At 41.1% G+C, this 22,577-nt stretch overlaps 1 protein-coding gene across 1 annotated transcript in view; it reads left to right on the forward strand.

Moving 5' to 3' along the window:
- The window catches only part of KDM7A (lysine demethylase 7A), a 62,348-nt gene extending 47,553 nt beyond the window's left edge, over positions 1–14,795 (forward strand). Inside the window, exons 18-20 of the mRNA XM_019543890.1 lie at positions 4,685–4,770; positions 8,468–8,744; positions 9,787–14,795. Coding sequence (XP_019399435.1) covers positions 4,685–4,770; positions 8,468–8,744; positions 9,787–9,881 — 458 coding nt within the window. The 3' untranslated portion in view covers positions 9,882–14,795. The remainder of the gene's footprint in view (positions 1–4,684; positions 4,771–8,467; positions 8,745–9,786) is intronic.
- The last annotated feature ends 7,782 nt before the right edge of the window (positions 14,796–22,577 follow it).

Genomic DNA, 22,577 nt, shown 5'->3' on the forward strand with positions numbered 1-22,577 from the left:
CCATATTCCACATTTATAGACAAAGATCAATACATGACTAAATCCAGGTCTTGTCCAGAGCTGCTGGACCCCTGGAATGGCATCAATAATTGTGTCTTTAAGAATGAATTATCCTGGAGAAAATGTCTTTGAGCTAGAAAGAAATATGTAATGGAATTGAAATGGTCTATAGAAACAGAGGTTTTGTGGGGGTTTTGTTTGTTTTGGGTTTTTTAATCTCAAAAATAGAATTTAGGATAGAAGCATAACATTGTGTACAGATTGGAACTGGAAATGCTCATTGCTTTTGTGGTTCAGCAGTGCCTCCAGGTGGATGTGGAAGAATCTTTTGTGGGTCCTGGAAGTTGCATTCCTAAATTGTATCAAAGTCTTTGGGCATCAGCAACGGCCTTTTAACATCATTAGAATTAAATAACCTGTGTTTATTTTGCACAAAATCACTCCATGTTTGTAGTAATTGGTTTCTCTCTTGCAAATCCCGACTGTCAAATTTGTTGACTTCTACAGGGATCATCACAGAATTCTTGGAGGATCTCAGCAGTAGGTCTGCAAGGAAAAGGAATCCACAGCATCCTTTCTTCAGTTATCTGTTTACAAAGACCAAGTTATATTAATTCAGTTCCTTCAAGAATAAACATTATTGATAAACAACAAAAAATTGTAACCAGTAGGTTCTATGACTTGCCTGGCTGTGTAGGTAGGGGGAAAGAGAGAATTCACTTCCCAAGGAGGTAATCAAAGGCTATGCCTACATTGAAACTGTTTCAGCAGAAACAAAGTTCTAAATGTTGTTTTTTAAGACTCCTTGGGATGCTCATCTTGCCTTGATTCTTACTGCTACAGAACTTTATTCTTTTCATTCATCTTTGGGTATCAGCCAGTCTGGAAAAACAAAGTAATTCCAAAATAGTCTCATTACTTTTTATTTGTTAGGTAAAACCACTACTTTGTAGAAGAATTTGTACAGAAAGAACTTATTTTGGTCACAAGCTTGGGAGTTGATATTGGTTAAAATGGTTCAGGCATAATAATTCTCTCAGGGCTGTCAACCCCCCCCCCCCAGCAGACTGACTAGAGTTCAAGGCATTTTGATTAAATCCCGAGGAGTTTAAAGAGGAAGGCATCCTGGGAATTACAGAAAACTAGTGACATGATTTCTCAATAAGGAAAGAAGTCATATTAGCTTAATTTTAAAAAAGCAATCCATTTTCTAGCATGGAAAGAGATTTCTTTTCTGGAAAAGCCTTCATATTTAAGGAAAAGGACATGGCAGCACAGCATGACTAACATGTACAGATCGGCTAATCAGAAGGGAAGAACTGTGTGGCTAAAACTCCCAAGATGACTTGCCAAGTATGAGTGCAATTAATATAATACATTTTAAAAAAAGTTACTTCTCTACATAACAGGAAAGTTCAGTGTTATTTCAAGCACTAAAATCTGAGTGAGGCCACAGGTGTTCTCAGAAATGAGAAGGTAACCTACCATATAGTTTGTTTTTTTTCCCACATGTCTTTTAGCCAAAATTAGAAATAGTGTCAGAGTGAAAGAGATGTCAGTCCTCTAAGTAAAATTGCACTGGCCAAGAGGGCTGTGGCTTCCTAGCCTGATGCAAATTTTGTTCTTCTCCCATCCCACACTTGACTTTTTTCATAGCTAAATCCTGTCAGCTATTCAAACCTCAGTTGAACTGAGGTCCTAGTGTAGCCTGGGACGTGAGGTGTTTGGTTTTTTGTTTTTTAACAAAAGCCAACAGTGTTAGTTTTCACTCTCCTGCACAGAAATGTTGATTGTTATCCTCGGGGTAGGGCCTCTTTCCTTTCTTGTACCTGTACAGCACAGCAGCAGTTAAGTGAAACCAAACAAGAAGCTAGTGTTGAATGTGAATTAGAAAAATAAAAAGCTTGCACCTCTGTGTGGACTCTTAGACTGTGTGCAGATAAATGAGCACATGTCTGTTGTGGTATCTCAAAGCAGTTTGAGGTGCCACAGGAGGCACTCCAGGAATGAAAAACTGTTCCATTTGTAGTGCAGACTCGTAAGTTTGATACCGGGAAATCTGATAACAAAAGAAAACTCAACAAAAAAGTGGCACAGGCTGGCATAGAGACACCTGCATAGAGATGTCAGGCATAGAGATGCCTGATGGCAGAAAAAAGCAGCACATGCGGCAGGCATAGAGACTCTCTGACTGGGTGCTAGAATGTCTCTTTGGTGGACCCAGCCTGTAGTAGCTTAGGGGCATGCTCCTGCATGCACCTCTATGCCTGCTGCTCCAGCACGCTGTCTCAGTATGCTGAAGGAAATTGAAGTAGGGCAAGGCTGGCAGCAGTGGTGTGGACACAGGCAAGCAGGGACATGAAGGGATGGGACAGGACAACTGTGTTTGGGGGAGGGAACTGCATGGGGGTGGGTCCCCTGCAGCAGCAGCCAGCAGTGGGCCATTGTGTTTGGTCATGGCCTGCTGCAGGCATAATCCCCCCCAGCAGTGGCTTACTCCCCCACAAACCATCCCCCCCATCTCTACCCACATACCCACCCATGAAACCCCCACTGTCCACCCACAAACCCCACACTCGCATCCTCCCCACATCTCTCCCTACAAAACTCGCACCCTGCATGTCTAGCCACCAGCTGGGACAGGACCTGTTGGTGGGAGCCACAGCTGCAGGGGTGACTGCTGCACTGGAGCCCTGACCCATAACCACACCAGTGCTGGGACATGTGGTCCCAGCTTGGGGGGGCTCCTAGTCCTGGGAACCACTTGGGGAGGTGTGATGGGCAGGGGGGATTGAGGTGGCAGCAGGGTCTATGGGTATATATGATGGTCCAGGGGTGGCAGCAGGGGTGTGTGTGTGTGAGAGAGAGAGAGAGATGGAAGTAGGGGATTGGGGAGTGCTCTAGGTAGGAGAATCTGCCGGAGACAGGCTTGAAGTGCCTTGCAGAGCAGCCTGTGTAGGGGGAAGCTGTCCCGGAAGGAAAGTCATGAGCCTCAATCAAGGGTGTCCCGGGAAAGGCATGGGGATTGCTGGGGTCTGGGCACAGGGAGCAGAAGGGCCACAAAGCAGCAGGTGGAACAGCTGCAGCTGGACCCATGTCCTGGTGCTGAGATGGAGCTGCTGCTGGGAGGGAGCGAGTAGTAGGTAGGCATGAGCTGTGGGTTAGGAGTTGAGGGGCACTGATGGGGCTGTGGTTTGGGAGTGAGGGGCAAGGGCAGGGCACTGGCATATCAGTGCTGCTCAGTGCCACAAAGCAGCTGCAGGTCCAGCTGCAGCTTGTCCCCACATCCTGGTGAGTGAACGGGGCAGGGGCAGCTCTGTTTTTTCTATGATAAAAACCAAACATCAAAATGTAAAGATATTTAAAACTTATTTCATTATGATGGTAGGCTTCCCAATTTGCTTTAAAATTGTAAATATATCAAATATTGCCCAGCTGATTGATCAGTCTATTTCTCTCTCTCAGAATAGTGGTGTTTTGTTTTAATCACAGAAGAAAACAGACTTTGGGTATTTTAATGAGAGAATTTGGTTTTTTTGTCAGATAATTTGCAGTTTTTAAAAAGGGAATGCCAGGGACTCAGCTGGAGGGCAGATGAGGTGGCTGATCTCCTGGCCATTTGGGGCCAGGAGGACACACTTCAAAAGTTCAAAGATGGCCACCACAATGAGCACACCTTCTGGGCAATAATTACCCAGACAACAGAGCGGGGGCAACAGAAGACATGACAGCAGTGCTGCCTAAAGGCCAGCTGTGCAGGCATGGCCCATTGGTAGCTGGCCCACAGGTGCAGGCAGCTCTGCAGTCCTCATACCATGGCCTAAGCGGCTGTGTGGTCCCTGTCTGGATCTGGCAGGCATGTAGCCATGGGGCTGCAAGTCCAAGGGGGCAGATGCTGTCATAGGTGGCAGCAGGTCACAGCGAGATGGCAGCCCCCACTGCCAGATCTGCTACAGTGGGTAGGGGGGCAGGGGTCACGCCAGAGTTGCTTCAGCAGTCCAGCTGGCACAAGGGGGTAGTGTCCCCAGATACCAACTAGCCAGGCCTCAGAAGTACTTGAGGGCAAGTAGCCCTGAGCTGCTTGCCAGGGCAGCTTTTTATACTTCTGGGGCCAGCACAAGTGCTGGCTTCAGCCTCTAGCTTCCCCTGGCTGAAGATCCAGGAGGAGCTGGGCAGGGTCCATTTGCCCCACACCAAAGTGAATGTTCAGGCACGTGTGCTGAGGCACAAATTTGTGCCACTGCTACTTGAGCTGCTGCAAGCGCACGTGCTTGCATGTGTGGATGTGCCTTTAAAATGGTTGAAATTTATGAAGAAAGCATCCATCATACATTATTTGATAATATAGCAATGAGGGCACACTGCCTATCAGTATTTTTTGGAACCATGTAGTTGCTTTCATCCTCCATTATGTCCTCTGGACATTCTGCAGGAACTTTGGTCTATTGGAAACTTGGAATAGGTATGGAGAGGAAGAAAGAATCTTTCACTGTGTGCCGAGGGGGCGGGGAGGAACAAGTTCTGTGGTGAGTGAGTATATTACAGGTGTTAGCATTACCAGGTAAATCGCTAGGAAATTTGTCCATGGTTCTTTTCTTTCCACGTCATTTAGTTATTAACAACTTCTTTCCCTGGGTCACACTTACAGGTTTCAAAGTTTTAATCTTGTTAAACATCTCTTTAGGTAGGCCCACGAAGGAAGAAGAGAGCGACTTGGGTACGTCAATGTGGGCTAAGCAGCTAAATGAAGCTTCCAAGATTACTCCTCAGGTAAAAAACAAAACAAAACAAAAATTTTACGCCCTTGTTACAGAAAAAAATATGCAGTTGTCAACTGAATGCTAGACCAGTAAAACTGGAAAAGGGATCTCCTTACTACACATCAGAATTACTGATTTGATTATTATGGAGCTAGTAACTGATGCCCAGACATGGGATATATGTGCAGAAAAAAAGCCTCTAAAACTTTGAATGTACATATGTACTAAAATGATGAAGTATGTACTTGAAATAGTAGAAATATCCACTTCAAAGTTCATTACACAGAAAATGAAAAATACCGTGAAATGTAAATATAAAAACGTTCACTTTGGTACTCATCCATGTAGACTAGAAAATATTTTGTTCAAAATATTTGGGTACATTTTAGGATATGCCTATTATGTCCTTTTACTTACCTGCATAATAATTTGATTCACCATATGTAACTAGTATTTCTTTCAGGTTTTCTCATGTTAATCTATGGTGCTTCTCAGTCAAGATGAGTTTGTGCACTGAGAAATCTCTTAATGCCCCCAGATGTTACAAGGCAAAACTTGGAAACAGGAGCTAGTATAGCTGGTACTTTATTCTGGGAATTCCAGACCAGTATCATTCAGCTAACAGTGCTTCATGTTCAGGGATGGTTCTTCAAAAGTCTTTGCAGTTGTCTGTCTTGCTGGCTGGGGTCACGTGGAGCAAAATTGAGATGTTCTTCAACTTATTTGATTTGGTCAAAGTAATTATGTATTGAAAAATGCCACATCTCAAGCTCCTTGCTTCACCTCTGATAGAGCAGGTGAATTTGACTTTGTCATTGCAAGCCATTTATATCACTGAAGGAGGGTGCTCCACCACCATCAGAACTGCTGCTATTTTGCCTGTCTTTGAAATATTGAGCATAAATTAGGTATGCAGTTAGCCAGGTTCCCCCTAGGTTCTGGTGTTAGGGGCATGCAAGACCATAAAAACTGTCATACTGGGTCAAACCAATCAGGCAAGCAGAACGTCTTTGTAGTGGTACTTTTACAAACGCTTTCAATCTTAATGGTAAGAATTGACAAATGGAAATTTGAAGTCTGATTTGTTTAGCAGCCTGAGTGAGGCCATGCGCCAAATGGGTAAAATGTATTAGGTGTGGACAGAATGCCTGCAGCGCTGTTGCTGCTTTCAGCATATAGACTGCAGCATATGTAATCAGAAGATGTGGTTTCTTTTTCCTGCTGGCTGTAGAGTTAGGCTGAAGTAAATGTATAGTGTCATTCATAAAAAGATGCTAGTCGCATGATTTGTCTTCTCCAATACTCTTTTGAAGTCAAAACGTGAGGTTTTCTAGGCCCAACAGTGAGTTTTTCTAAGCATCAAGCTGGCAATATAACCAGAACGGCCAACTGTAGTCTCATCTACGGTAATCCAAATGTGATTTTTTTTTTTTTCCACCAGTATCATTTTAAATCTCCTCTAATATACAATTAAGGTATGTGAAGATATTTTTTTCTTTATCATAAAATCATAGAGAAGAAGGGCTGGAAGGAACCCTTCAGAGATCATGTAGTCCAGCCTCCTGCTTGAGGCAACATCATCCTCCTCCAAACCATCCTATAAAATCCATAATCTAAACTGTACATAAGACTAGTGTCAACCCTGACACACAATGTAGACCTGATGCCTTACCCTGCCACAGGTAAAACAGGGGAACCATGACAGTTGATTCATTTGGAACATACTGATTTTAAACAGTATTTTCCAAAAACCCCACAAAGATGGATTTAGTTCAGGGCTGTACAAATTGTCCACAGGCCTTATGTGGCCTGTAAGAGCCAGCATGCCGTTGTCTATCACACAGTCGCATGGGGGAGGGGGAGCAGGGTGGCTGTGCACTGCCAAGAGGAATTCCAGGGGTCTGACCCCACAGCATATAACTGGCTGCAAGGGTGTTGAAGAGCCTTAATCTAGTTCAAGGAATAACTGCATACTATGGCTTTACAGGGGGCAGCAGCAAAATCACATCTCCCTCTGAACCATATAGTTGGTCCACTAAAAGATCGCCAGAAAAGTCCTTGCTGCTTGTATAAAATATAGAAAGTGTTGGGATTATTATGTACATGGTAGAAGCAGGCATAATGAAATGTGAAATTATATTTGTCTTTTGCAAACCCTGGAAAAAATATTTCCCTTTAAAATGCATAATTGCAGTAACATCATCATTGTGCACTAACCACTCAAATAAGCATATATAGTTGCACTATAAAACATACATATTTGGAGCTGTATTGATCAAATAGTATTTTAGTCAAAGTTCTGATAGCCTGCATGCCAAGGAGAAGAATATGCTTATTGATGACTCGCGTCTTTTTCCTTTGTTCCTGAATTTTTTCTGTTTCCCTAGTCATCTCGGTTATATCTAAGTATATTTTAAAATTGTTACAGAGGCTTACATTATTATCTTTTTTTAAAAAAAAAAAAAAAAAGAAGTTAATTCAGTGTTTGTGAAAGGTGCCAGAGATAGGCTGTACAGTCGCAGAGACTCGCAACGTAAAGTAATTTCTAGTTTTCCCTCATATTGCCCAGTTCAGCTTTGTGGAAGCGCTCCCTCATTCAGCTGCCTTGTCATCTGTACTCAGACTACCCACAGAGTTGCCAGTTGTGCCAGTAATGTTTGTGATGTGAACACTTGCCAACTGAGAACTGAACAGAGACTGCCAAAGTCATTTTGCATAGGCCACTTAATAGCCAGCATATGGGAACATCTTTGAGTTCTTAATCTGGGGTGGATTTAGGCCGGGGGCCTTGAGGGTAAAAGGTTTTAAATCTTATTCTCTGAGCTTTCCAGTATCTCCTGGCATCTTAAATACTGGGTATCATACCTCCTAAAGCTTATTTTCACTTGAAATGTTAGCGATACTTTAAATTGCAGACTACCCATAGTAGTTAATAGCTATGTTTTAATTGCATGCTCTTTTGGTGTTCTGCAAGAACATGGTAATTACATGGTATTTCTCAGTTTTGTTTTTTTTTTAGTTCCTGATTTAGAATTGGCGCTCTGTACTGCTGAATATTGAAGACAGTTTGCCAATTTAAATACTTAGTGGCTGTGATTTGCATCTTTTATAGTTGGAAGCCATCAGTTAAACCAGGACTATTTTGTTCCCATATTGTCCCTTACATCAGTGTTTTGGCCTGCAGCAGCTTCTGCTGCTTCCAGCCTGGTTCAGGAGCCATTCCCACCCTTAGCTTGGATGCGTGTAGCATTTGCTGCCTCTCCTCCCCAAAAGCAGAACATGCATGCGTGTACAAAGTCTCCTGGCTTTGCTAGCTGAACCAATGGTTCTAAGGGGCAGATCACTCTTGTCACTGCTGTTAGTGATGCTTCTTGTCACGACTGCTAGTGCAGATAATTAGTAGTGTTTGAGTGATGGTATAGACGTGATGGTCCTGAAATGATGTAGAAAGTAAGGATTTCTAGTGACTTGAAGGAGAATTTCTTGCACTTGGAAGCTTGTATAGCTCTATCCCAATTACACAGTTGGTCTTAAATTACAGGGGGAAATACATACTAAAAGAGGGCAACATTCTTGGTGGACCTATATCTTCATTCAAAGATACTTAACTTGATCAGTATTAGAGTAAAAAGAATTACAAGACAATCGCATCTAGAAATTATAAATTTTCATATGGGACTTCCTTCCCCCACCCTTGTCTGCTCCAGGATACAAGTAAAGCTCAGAAATATATTAAGAAGGAAAGTGCATCAGAAGCCAGTCACAAGGTTCAGGAAAATAAAAATTTTATGCACAGCAATGGCTTGAGCTTCCAGCATGGCAAATGTATGCGAGACTCCAGCCTGATTCAAGGGGAGTGCCGGCTGAGTGATGGCAGCCTCAGCCCTGACAGGCCATATGGTGAGACATCCATGTCTCTACCTCTCCACCCAACCAAGAGGCCAGCATCAAATCCACCCCCTATCAACAACCAAGCAACAAAAGGTAACCTTTGTCTCTATTGCCCTTTCCCCATAAAAAGCTTTATTTCCTCTTTTGATTCATGTATACATTTCAGAAAACTGACTTGGAGCAGAAGCTGCAAAAAAAGAACTGATATAGACATTGAGTATCATCTTTCAGGCAGGCACTTTTTGCTGTACACAAGGTATCAAGTAGGAGTTTGAAAAAAGAAAAAAAAAGAAAAAAAAAACAGAGGGATTTTAATGAGCCATATATCCTGTTTGAGCTTTTAGTAACACTGACTGTGCTACTAACATCTAACCTCTAGATAAACTTTTTGGAGGATACCCTTTTTGTATGTTTGTTTATTTTTTCCTTTCCCATGTTTTTATGAGTTGAGATTTATGAAGTGCAAGACCTCAGAAGGTATTTTAATGGCCTTACTACTTGTACAATTTACTCAAGGACTACAAATACAAGAGAAGAATGTAATTTGGATAGTTCAGAATAATGCATCTTTCTGGCTTGCACTAGGAATATACAGTCAAAGCTGTATTTACTTATATTCCATGTGCTCCTAGATAAGATGTATGCTTTGTTTTGGGAAGGCAGAATCAACACATGACTTGGTAGCATCTTTTGGCTGCTCAGCCAAAAGCTACTGCTGTTTTGGCAGTAGCTGCGAGGGGGTTTAACTCCTAGCTGTAGAACTGTAGAGAGAAGGTAAATGATGCTGAGGAGTGGACTCCGTCCCTCCTTCACATGGCACAGTCCCCAGCAGCCATTTCCATGTTCCCATGCTGCCATTAAAACACGCACCTTAGTTTGGGAGGTGGAAAAGGTACATGTGATAAATAAAGTGAATACTGTATGTGTCCTAATGCTGTCTGTAGCTTCAGGAAAATAACTGAATGTCATAATTGAATGTGTCTGTAGCATCCCAAACAAGCAGACAGATGAACAGCAATGCAAGAAAGTAATTAAGTTGTAGATCTCACTGATGAACTATATTACACCTTGATTTGTCTCATCTTAACTTCTTTTTTAAGAAATGTAACCAGTAACACTAGTTTCAATATTTCAGGCAAGCGTCCAAAGAAAGGAATGGCAACTGCCAAACAGCGCCTTGGGAAGATCCTAAAGCTCAACCGAAATGGCCATGCACGCTTCTTTGTTTGATGTAGCTGCTACTAGTACTACTGCTGTCTTTCCTACACAGACCAGTATTGAGGTCAACAGAGCCTGGAGCTGCTGCTGTTCCTCTGCCTGAAGCAAACTTGCATGTACCATGTAAAACACTGCCTGATGAACAAAAAATCCAATGCTGCATTTTCACTGTGCCACACCTGCTCAGCAATAACCATTTGGGAATGGGGAATCTTTAGAGAGACGATGGACTGGGAAGCAGTCTCTCATCAGGGCTTGAATATTGTTTTGTTGCTGATAGTGTCTGAGCTAATTCATGAGGGGAGGATTATGAAGGTGGTTTATCAATAATTTATTTGACAGTTCTTGACAACCTTTAAATTCATTTTTAAAACTATTTATTTGGAAGACTTTTTGAGGGTTATTAATTTAGATTTCAGAATGTGAAGGTTTTAATTGTTCTTGATTAATGTATGTTTGGTGCAGTGGAGAGCCACATTAATGTTGATTAGTCTGGACTCCCAAATTTGATATTCAGGTTATAGTCTTAAATAGGGATGTGATGCATTATTAATTATTTTAAATTAAGGCAAATGGAATTGTATTGTATTTTTTTTTCCTGCTCTTTAAGCTATTGGCTGAGCTTTTATTGACTTGTAAGGTGCATGTCTCTGCCAATTTAGTTAATTTGACCTGCTTTTCCTACTATACAAAGGTGCTTCTGTCTGCTAGGAGAACCCAGTTCAATAGCTGGCATGTCTTAAATTGCACCCCTTTCCCCAGTTCTTCCTGATATTAGTGGGTTTTTTTGTCCCAGACAGGGTGGTGGTGATGATGATGATGATTTTCCCTTTAAGAATAAAATAAGGAAATTCCCAGAAACTTTTATTTATACTTAGTTTAAATGTTGGTACTAAGAGCAGCTATATATTTTTCGTAGGGGTGGTGAGAGAGTGTGATGCAACTGGCTAAGCTTTTTTTTTCAGAATAATTGTTTGGGTTGAAAAAATAACTTTAAAATTTTAAATTGCAGAATTAAGATTTGGCAAATGACTTAATGTGGCACGGAGGGAGCACTACTGTTGGTGAAAACCAGTTATGTGTTTAAAAATACCTTTTAATTGAGGGTCTAAGGAGGTGGGAGAATGTGCACTGCTTGTGAGGCTGCACAGAACAGCCAATTCAAGTCTTTAATGGTGCATATGTAAGTGTTGAGTTGAGTAGCATGCTGATCTCAGTATAACCATTTGTGTCATGCTTTACACAGCTGATAGAAAATGCCAAGTCTGAATTACATGTAAATAACTTTGTTTTTAAATTTGTATTTTTCTGTAATATAAAATTTAAATTATTTAATTTTTTTTGTAGGTGGAGAGGGAAATTCCTTTACTTGATTCTGGGAAAAGGGCATTTTGCAGGGTCCAGCCAAAACTAAAGCTTAGATAGGCTAGAAATACCCACTGGGATTTTGTCTGAGGGAGGACAAAGTTTGTTTTGGCTACCAGATCTTTTGAATGGTCTTAATTACACTTACTATTTTGCCCATCTACCTTTTTTTTTCTCTTGCTGTCTTTAAAAGCAAATTCAGTTAAATTTTTCAGAAATTTACCTGTAGTCTTAGATTTCTATATACATTCAGATTAGAATACAAATAATACCCTTAAAAATATATAGAAATATATTTTATCAGGTTTTCCTGATTGAAAAGTGATAACTGTTTAGCACATTGTCATCCCATTTTTGAATTGTGAAATAACAAAATATAAGTTGGCTATGAATAGGTCAGATAGCTGGTTTGAGTTCTTCCAGGATATGAAGATTATTACCTGATTCTCTTTTCTCCTGCTCTGCTTTTAAATTACATTATCTTCATTTTTATAATGGTTTGCATGAAAACTAATTGACTTTTTTGTTGATCCATGGCCAACTAACACTTTAAATGAGTTCAAGCTTTCTTTGTCAGTCTGTAATTTGTTTCCTCATTATGCACTGGTAACTTTTGTTCAGGTGCTGGGAGAAAAAGTAATGAGAGATGCTCACTGGTTATGAAGAAGCAGAAGATGGAAAGCAATTACTCTGCTATTGACTGTAACTATTTGTTCTCAGGTGATGATGAATTTTCCAGTCAGCAGTGGTCAATAGAGAGTATATTTTAACCGTCTTCTGTTATATTTTCAAAGAAGCATGTAAAGCTAAATTGATCTGTTTATACAGTCTCCAGGAAGCCAGTTCATATTAGCTGGGCTTTGAGCAACTGTTCCATTTTTAGCATGCCAAGGCAAACTGCTTTCCACTTATTGTCTGCCTACTTTTATTATACTTGCCTTTACTTTACTTTATTAAGTGCATGAGCTATACCGGATGCAGGTATTTCTGAGGAGACCTCAAGCAGAGCCGGAGAAGAATAGAGACTGATCTTTCCTTAAAGATGTAGGTGCTGAGAGCACTACCTTTATGAAACAGAAATATGCCATTAGGGAATCTGGAGTTGAAGGATGTTTTGGATATAGAACGTAACTTTCTGCTGTCCCTAAGGCTTGGCTTTGGCAGATTTCCCAAACCCCCACCTCCTTAATTATCAAAGTTTTATATAGTGGTACCTTACTAGTGGAAAAAGTACTTGGCTGGACCCATACATATTTAATACCTGTTTCTAGATTTTGTTGTTCCCTTTCCTTTCTGTCTTCCTCCTTTTCAACGTGGCTTTCCATTGTAGTGAGTATGCTAAACTCTCGTCAAAGGCTGTCAATAGGCCTAGGTTCGTCTCCTTTCCTTTGTTTCATGCTTCCAGCAGAAGTCTATCTTAAAAGTTTTAGACTTTTTAGGTGTGGGGGAGGGAAGGGAAGGGGTAGGGATCTTAGGAATCCATTTAAAAGAAATTATCTTGATAGATGGTAACAAACAAGTCTCCTTTTGATAGCTTCACGAAGAGGTTGTGGTGACCTCACTTTTTTGTGTCTTTGTGTATTGGTAAGTTTTTTTGTGTTCTTAAAGAAAACACTATTGCACCACATTGTTTGTAGATAGGCTGAACCTGGTGCTGTAGTTTTGGAAAGAGATCCCCCCCTTCCCCCTATATTTTTCCAGTATTTCACTTCTGGTGATCTGGGGGTGGGGGGAGGGGGCGTTGATAGGGGAAGAGCACTGACGGGACAACTGGGACAGAATCTTCATATGAAAACTTGTTTTCAAGGAGGATATTTTCAAAAAAAACAAAGAATTTGAATTTTTTTTAAATAACTACATTTAACTTTATCTGAAACTTTCTAATGAGAGAAAAATAATTATATGAAATGAAATACGTTGTAGTTCTACCCTTTTCTGTATTCCCAAGGTTTTGTAATTTAAAAAAAGAAAAAAACGAGATTGGGAAACCACCTAGAAATTATATCGGACTTCCAGCAACTTCCCCTTTTCTCCCTTTACTATTCTTGCTAATAAAACCTGGCTACAAGGTAGCCCTTAATGACCTCTGAGGTAGTTTACCTATGCAACCTATAATATTCCACATGAAGTCATTCTTGAAGAAATCATTTAAAACAGTTGGATTTTCAGAATTAACAATTATTTTCTTTTAGATCAAAGGTGGGGTTTTTTTTGTTGGTTTTTTTGTTAAAGCTGAAATACTTGCATTAATTTTAAGAGAGCACAGTGTCATGGTCACCTTTTTAGAGAGCTTCAGCTTTCCCCCAGCTTTGTTCTATGGCATAGGCTGCCTTCATTCACCAGGACATTGTCATAAATGTTGAAACATTTTTGTAGGAGTATAAATCTGGGGCTGAAACGATACTGGTGGCTAGTAAATGTGGGATCTGAGTAAAGCCAAGGCTAGAACTTACTGGGGAGGTAAAATCCCATAGCTGGTGCCCCTCCTAACCTTCCTGCCATCAGAAATCTTAGTGTCTTTTTAAAGCTCATTTCATAATACTTCCAGACCATTAAAAGCTGTTCATGGCCCTGGGATTGAGTGAACCCAGAGCTGTTTTATTTTGCAGAAGTATAAATGGAACCAAGGACCTTACTGTTTGTGATTTTAAACTGGATTAAAAGCTGCAAGATCCATTTATCCAGAAAAGGAAAAAAAGAAAAAATATAAACCTACTTCTGGGTGCAAAATGAGTGCTGAGTCATGCAGTGGGTGGGAAATACAAGTAGCACTGATCAGGAAATGTATATGCTTCTGCAGAAGCTCTATTTCCATTTTGAAAAGGACTTTTTCTACTTTTAATATAAATTAAGCCATAAGAGTTTCATCCTGTGGGAAGGGAGTGAAAGGGATCACTTTAAGAGATTATATTAATATGTATTATCACTTCTGCTGGGAAATGTCTAACTTTGCCATGCTTTGCAGATATTTCTTTTTTTAAAAAAAAAAAAATCCATGAAATTTGAAAAATGGGGATAGTTCTTGGCTATATTTACTAATTTTATAGTGCTGTTTTGCTGGCCCATTTGTCTTTTCCCTCTCCCTTTTCTACTGTCATAATCTAATTTCTATCCTTTTTTGAATGTCCGTGGAAAATATTAGCTTGTCTGTCTGAATAGAGGTTTGTGTGTGTGTCTTCCTTTTTACAGAAACGCACTACTGTGTTGAATATTTGGCTGGGAAATGGGATGCTGCAGCTTTAAGAGCATTTTTTTTCAATTCATAACAGTATTTCCCATCCTCTTTTGCCTGCAGGCAGGGAAAATGTATGTACAGTATTTATTTTGTTTCAATTTTACTTTAAATTTGTAAGTTTCTATAAGTAGCTCACATTGATTATTCTAGGGGAGGACAAGTGGCTTGTTTAAATTTGTATTTGATATTCATAGTTTCCACTTTCTGTACTTTAAATATTGAAATTAAAAAGTTGTATTACATATGTTTTGATTTTAGCACTCTAAAGTGTTCAATTTCTTCAGGTTTTGCTTATTTGCTTAAGTGTACATATAGAAAGCTGTACAGGATGTCTTATGAGGAAAAATGCTTAATTCTGTTTCTAGTTCTGATTTCTGTGCCCTTTATTTGACTTTTTGATTTTGGTGAAGACTTGCTCAAGAACAATGGGAAGAACAACACATTTTGGTGCTATACTGAAGTGTAAGCTTGACTTCCAGTGAAGCATCCCTAGTTTTCCATCACCTTGATAAACTGGGAGAAATGGATCTTATTTGGAAGGGAATTACTTCCCCTTCCGCCCTACTTTTCCCATTCTTGTTTTACCTATTATATTTTTGTCAATTTTGCTTCAGTCTTTTAATGACAGAGAGAGAGAGCTACTCTCAGAAAAGTCAATCTGTGATGGACAAGGTTCTGTTTCACATTCTCTCCTTTTCTCCATTACCCATTTGGTTTCATTTCTCTGGATCAGAGTCTGTCTCTCCGCTAATCCTCCCTGCAATTTGTCATCTTTCAATTTGCAGTTACTACTGGGCCCCATTTTGACTGTGACATTAAAGCGCCTCTGCCGGCAACTTGGAAGAGGAAGTACTATTGTGTTGCATTTAGATTTATTGTAATGTTTTCTCCTCTTCTGCAGATAGTGCTGATCAATTGCTTCAGGCCCGTGTTTGGGGGAGGTATACAGCCACTGGTGATGGGCATGGTACTGTATCAGAATCTTTGGTAGATAGCCTAGCATTGCGGTCAGAAGAACAGATTGGAAAAAGATGTTTCCAACTAGAACACGAGCATGTGAGAAGCAGGATTTGTTTGGTAATAACTTCTTATTGGACAGTATTTCAGTTGGGAGAAACAAGCTCTTGGGCACAAGAATGCCTTCTGATATTTTTTTGGGGCATCCTGGGTATTTTTACACATGCTTTGGGCAGCATGGGGGTGGTGCTTTAATTAGGAAACTATGCCAGTTAAAAGTGCCCGAGTGTCAAGTGTATCAGTGTCGCCTGTACTGAGAAATAGCTGTGGGGTGCTCTGAACTAAAGCTTATTGAACGAACGTTAACTGTAAGTGCCCTGATGCTTGTGATGTGGAAGGCTGCTGTAGCATAGTAATTTCCGTAATTAATCGAGTCTGCTCTGACGCATTGGATTTCCAGCGCATCGGCACTGGCTCCCTGCACCCCTTGTGCCTGAAAGTCTGCTTAATATTTCTCTCAACTAGAAAGCTGGTCCAATAAAAGATGTTGCCAAATTCATCTTGCTTCATGAGTATCTTGTTTAGCTGCGTGAATTCTACTGTTCTGAGTTCACTGAGAGAAATTTGTTATGGGTGTCAAATAGGATCCCAGTGTGCTAGGTTCTGAATATACACAGAACCAAAGGCGCTTTGTCTGGCCCAGACAGTTTAGTCTCATCCTAAAACAACAATCCAAGTATAAAGCCAAAAAGGTTCAAAGGTAAACTAACAAACCCTTTGGTCCATATGTTTTGCGTGCCCACCTGACTTTGTGGAGCCTCTCCCTAGTGGCTCTGGAGCATGCGCTAGGGGTCTGTCGCGAGGACGGCTCCTGTTGTCATGACGCAGGGTTGCATGCTCCGTGGGGGATACCCTAGGACTCGCCTGCCACATCTTGGGTGTTATGTTCAGCAGAAGGGCCATGCGGAATGCACCGTGCATCGTCACTAGCTGGTGTTGCTGGGGCTCCACCTCCCCTACACCCCAGCCATGCGCCAGCCTACTGGGACTGCTGAACAATGTATGGTTCAGCTTCACCTTGATGTAGTGTCCCACTCTCTCCTGCCACTTGGGTCCCCTGGTGTTGACAAGGGTTTTCGCTCCTGCTACCCAGGCTTGCCTGGGGCAGTGTGATGACCTTACGGATGGGCCTAGCTTCTCCATGTTGGGGTCTCCCGAGTGGCCCCGGCCTGTTCAGCCTTTGGAGTCAGCCCAGTAGCCCTTCTTGGGCCCCTGGGCTTTGAAAGAAAAAAAAACGAAACAAAAGGAACCAAAATTCCAGGGAGAGTCCCTGGCCTGCTCCCCACTCATGAGTCCTGCTTTTGTTGGTTTCGCTGTCTACCGGCGTTTTCCTCGTGGCCGACTCCCTTGTCGCCAATGGTGGTGTGGCCCTTTAACTTGGGCCTTGGGTCCTCCTGTGGAGTCCTGCTTGGGTCCCTCCTTGTGGGTGTCCGCGTTCTTTGCTTAGCCTGGGGGTGGGGGCGTGATTCTGCAGCTGCCTCCCTGCTGCGTCCCCTGTATTGTTTTCCTACTGCCAGCTTTTATTCTGACTGGCTGGCATTCTAGGATGACGCCATTGGTGCACACTGGCCCCAGCCACAGAGAAAAGCAACTGATGAAGTACATGGGTGCTTCGCCCCTTTGCAGCTCATCTGGCTCAGCTGTGCCTGGAGGGGGTGAGTATGGCCTGTCCTCAGGACTTTTCTTTTTATCACTGCAGCAGGTTATCTCTGCTGCAACCCATGTGAGGGAAGGGGTCTCCCGCCCCTTTCTTATTGTCCCCGTGGGACACTTTAAAACAAATTTTCAGGGCAGAAATTGCTTCTGAGCACCCTGTCAGAAACTGTTTTCATTTGAGTGGAGAAGGAAGACCCTGGTACCACAAAGGGGAGAGGAGGTGGAATTTTTTTTTAAGCAAATAAGATTGAAAAATCAAATATTTTAAATGTCTGCTGGTTTGGTTTTTTGTTTTTAATTTTGGCAAGTGCATGGTTCAGATGACTTTTTCTTAGTGTTTTGGTCAAGTAAACATCTAGTACAGAGCTGTGTTCAACTGGCGGCCCTTACAAGCATCCGGCCTGTGAGAGGTAACTTGCAGTTCCCACTCCTAGCACTGCTTCCTCCATCACTCTTACTGCTGTTGATAGAGTAAAGGGCCTAGAAATCCTATCTTGCACAATCTGCCCCCAGCCCTGAGCGCAGGGTGTAACAACATGTCCATGGCACAGAAGGGGGGCCTGCATAATGCCATGTGTGGCCCCCAGCCATTCAGATGTTGGACAGCCCTGAGTTGTAGAACGCTTTTAGAAATGTTGTGTAATTGCAAGAAGCCTAAAGGGAACACAGCCCTGTCCAGTAACCTTCTATTTTAAAAATCATTTAAGAGCTCTTTTAAGTGGGTCAGGGATGTTGTTGCAGGTGCAGTGTTCCTACTAAAGAGCCTGGTTGGGTTTCTCACCCTGAATGACCTTTTGTTTTGAGTTTAAAATAAATCTGCAGAGAGACAGGAACTGCTAGAGGCAGTCTCAGTGAGCTAAAGTCTCAGGACCGATGGAGTCAACTACGTTAGTGTTTGGATATGGTAGTTAATGTTTTTAAGTAAACACGTTTTTCCTAACATAGACCTGGGTTTTGTAACTGCTGCTGGTAATAAAGACTTGGAGTCGTGGGACATGTCATCCTGCAATTTTCTCTCTGAGTGATCTTCGACTGTAAGCTTTTACTGGTGGTAAGTAATACATGCACACTCCCAAAAGAAAGTTCATGAGAGCCAGAGAGGAAAAGCTAGTTGACATTACATTCACTTTAGTTTGCTGGAGGAAGTAATGCATTAAAAATGACACCTAGTTAGTAAATAAAATATTAATATAACTCTTTTACAAGTGGGAAAAGTCATTGGTGATAGTTACTAAGGACGAGGAATGAAGCCTTGTTAATTTGTATGGTTTCACTGGAAGGCTAGCTCCTAAGACAAAATACTTTGTCTATAATACTACCTAAGGCCTGAGTTCTCTGAAGCCATAAATGCTGCCAACTTCTAAAGAATTAGTTTAGATTTGATATCTCTATTTAGCTGTACTGTTCTTACTGTATTTGTCCTGGTCTTGGAAACACAATAGTCTAGGGAATATGCAGGCTAACTAAAAGTTCAGTACACGAAGTCTGCTCATTTGTGATGGCTTTGAATGTACCACTGAAGTATCGTACTACCTCTTACTATTCCCCAAAGGTAACTTCTGAGGAGAACAAGTTCCCCAGTTTTATTTGTTGCAATGATTTGTGGGGGAGATGCCTGCCTACCCCATGCTCAAAAATTCAGATTTCTTTCAAGTATACTTCAATAATTTTGATCGAAGTGTACACCCTGCTGGTAACTTGTGAAATAACAAGTTTTTTTGTTTTGTTTTGGTTTTTTGGGGGGGAGTAATAGAAGTTAACAGAACTCCTGAGAAGTGCTAATCTGGTCTCTGAGAATGGACTCAGAAGGAGTGTTTAAAGAATAAATTCACTAATTTTAATCAGCACTTTGGAAGAAAGGCTAAATCTCATTCTCATGCTGATATTTAGTTACTACAGAGGTTTCTTATACCTTCTTTTGAAGCCTACACTACTGATGTATCCTGTGGGAGAATAGATGCCTTACTAAATTGACCCTGCATCTGATCCAGTCGCATTTTGTTATGTTCTGGAGCATTTTGTTATGTTCCAGAAACTTTTAGACTCAAATAACAATTACTTATGCAAGCCCTTTTTATGTAGGTAATGTGCCTCTGCTTAGGGACAGGTAAGACTCATTTCCCCATAGTGTTCTGAATCCTCAGAGGCTGAAGCGGCCGAAAGAACATCTTTACTACAAAGACTGAAGACTTTAAGGAGGGATTGGCTAGCTGAGATATGGAGACATACTAGGGAACAGCTTACTTCCTGGTCAGTTCATATTCAGCTCATTTTAGTGGGGATCAAAAGTTACTTGCACCTAACACAGCAGGTAACTGTGAAATGAATAGATCACATTCCAAATGCTAGGGGACAGATGTGCACATCATAAAACCAGTGCCAAAAGTGATACTAAATTGCCACAGTCCTAGGGAGGAGACCAAGCATTAAATGGGACATGGCATCTAGATTAAATTTTCTCCAGATCAGGGATTGCAATTTTAGATCGCTGCTCCTTGTCCTGTCCCACAGCCACAAGGAACTATCTGCTGTATCGCCTTCATAACCACCATTTCGGTATTTGAAGATTTGTTATCAGATGCTCCCTCCATCTTCTCTTCTCCAGGCTAAATAATCCCAGTTCTTTCAGCCTTTCCTCATAAATCAGTTCTTTTAGATCACTAATAATTTTTGTTGCTCTCTGCTGGATGCTTTCCAATTTCTTTTGAAATGTGGAATTCAAAACTGGACGCAATGCTTCAGGTATGGCTTGACAAGGGCTGAATGGATTGAAAGAATCACTTTACTTGCAAGCAACACACCAGGTTGTATTAACAGGAATGATATGCTGTTGTTTTTTTTCCTTTGCATCAAGAACACGTTATTGGCTTGTTCCTTGTAGTTCATTAACTTGCAGTCCTTTTTCTTCGATACTGCAGCCTTAGTCAGTCATGCCACAATTTTTGTTTGTGCCTGTGATTGTTCATTCCTAGGCACAGTACTTCACATTTTGTCCTTGAGTTTTCATTTCAGACAATTTTTCCAATATGTCAGTGTCATTTCTGAATCCCAATCCTACGTCCACAGCATCTGCAACTCCACATAACTTGTCACTGTTAGTGTACTGCCTATAGATGTTCCTTGTATTTAGTGTGGTTATCCAGCCAAAGTGTCTGGAAAAATGTTTCTTACTCCACAGGTGAGAGCAGACACTCTGAAGCACTGACCTGGTAGGACATGAGGAACCTAAAAACTTTGATTATTTTTTTTGGAAAAAATAAAGTAAAACTGGCCTTGGATGCAACCCATTTAAAATACCTTCAGCATATCCCTTACACTTAGTCTCTTTGACTGATTATTTTTTCTGGTTTCTTTAAACAGAATATAAAGTTCCAGTTTCCAATGCAGCAGTACTGAGCAACCACCATCATTTGGAAGATTCACCTTTGATTCTTTAGATTTACCTAAATCTAATTTGTTAGGCTTCATGGGCAGCAAATATCCCTGCACAAATAATGCCCTCCAGAATACTGTTCATCATCTGCTTGGTTGTGAGGTGCAAAGGCTTATAGGAAAGTGACCTACATTAAGGCAATTTTTGGCTTTGGAAAACATGAAAACTGGTTTTGGCTAAGCAGAAGGCAGGTAGAGATGCACTTTATAGACTAAATCAAAAGTGCATAAGCTTTTGTGACCTTAAGTTCACTTCATCAGATCACAGCTTCTGAGTAGCAAAGAATGGTGGATGATGGGTGAGGAAGAAGACAGGAGAATTTTTCAAGAAAGCAAGCCAAAAAAACACGGGGAGAATAAAGAACTGACAGAGCTGTGAAGAAAGATGCAGGAGCTCTTAAAGGAAGCTAAAACGGCTATGACAGGAACTAGAAGAGACAAATCAGCAGCTACAAAGGTGGTTTAAAAGTAAGATGAAAATCTTTTTAGCATAAGTACCATGGGTAGAAGAAAACAAAGAATGGTCCATACATTAGTTTTCTCATGGTTTTTACTTTCACTTTTTGGGGGATGCCAATGTTTTATATCTGGGACTGATTTTACTGAGGAGCATTCTCAGAGCCCAGGGAAGAACTGGTTTCAAAGTTAAAAAAAATAAAAACAAAACAAAAAACCCAACACCAACAACACAAAACAGAAAATGTTTAGTGTCCCAAGACCTTGATACCTAACCTGTGTTGTTTACTGACAGTTACCATTCTCTGTCAGTCACAACCATGAGCAGACCTGTTTTTGGGTAGCCAGGATATTTTCCGTCTGAAAATAGCATTGAAGGAGATACTGAGCGAAAGAAAAGACTGTCAAAGAAATAGTACATCTATTGGCAGCTAATATGAACTGCCGTATTGGAACATCTGGTTGGTGTTTGGCTGGGGTGTAAGGGGAGGCTGGAGCCCCAGGGGAGATGAGTTGCATATATACTTGAAGTGAATTCTAAAAATGGGAACACCTCCCAGTACCCAGAAGTGACAGCAAGATGCAGCAGGTGAGTATGGGGCGATAACTACTGTTAGATTCCGCAAAGATGAAGCCAGTTCTTCCTCTGGGCACAGCCCAACCGTGTGAGATCAAAAACAAAGTTGTTTTTTTTTCCAGCGGGCTCTGGGCCCAGGGGCTCCCAAGCAGGGGGATATCTGACTTGATGTGGCTGATGAGGGATACACTGACACATTCAGGAAAGGAAATTTTAAATGCGGTAGTAGCAAATTTTGGATCTGGAGAAAGCATATGATAGTGTGCATCATGACTTTATATTTGTAGTGTGAAGGAAAACTGGTTTCCTGGAGAAATTGGTAGGATGGATAAGACCTGTTATATAGCAAGGCAGAGAACTGAGTGCTAATGAATGGACCATCTGAGCACAGTCTTTGAAATCCAAACAGGGCAAGATGAGAGTGCCCATTGTCACTGACATTTGTTTGTATGTGGAATGGAGTTGCTGGTGCAAAGAATAAAGAAACTTGAAATCATAAGTGTGGTAACAATACTAGGAGGCGGGGGAGGTAAAGTGTACGCTCTATATGGTCAACATCAATGTAGTGGTCAGAGAAAAATTGATTGATTGAAAGGGTACTAGACCATACAACAGAATATGGTGAAGTGACTGGGGCTAAATTTAAACAAAATGAAAAGCACTATAATGGGAGTGAAGAAACTGGAGAGACCTAGAGAAGTTTGGACTAGAAGTAGTGGAGGGAAAGATGAAAAAATGTTAGGGATTTCAATTGAGACAGAAAGGAAAGGAAACAAAGTGTGGGGGAAAGGTGACCAGTGAAGGTACAACAAGTATTATGGTTGTGGATGGCAAGGACACTTCACTGGAAAAATGGCTGTGTTCCTGCAGATCATTTTGTACACCAGAATTATTTCTACCATCATGATGGCAGGTAAAGAAAGTACAAAAGAAAATGTATATTATTTTGGAAAACGAAAAGAGAAAAGTC

This window comes from Crocodylus porosus, unplaced genomic scaffold (genome assembly GCF_001723895.1).
Source record: "Crocodylus porosus isolate Cpor-Errol unplaced genomic scaffold, CroPor_comp1, whole genome shotgun sequence".
NCBI lineage: Eukaryota > Metazoa > Chordata > Crocodylia > Crocodylidae > Crocodylus > Crocodylus porosus.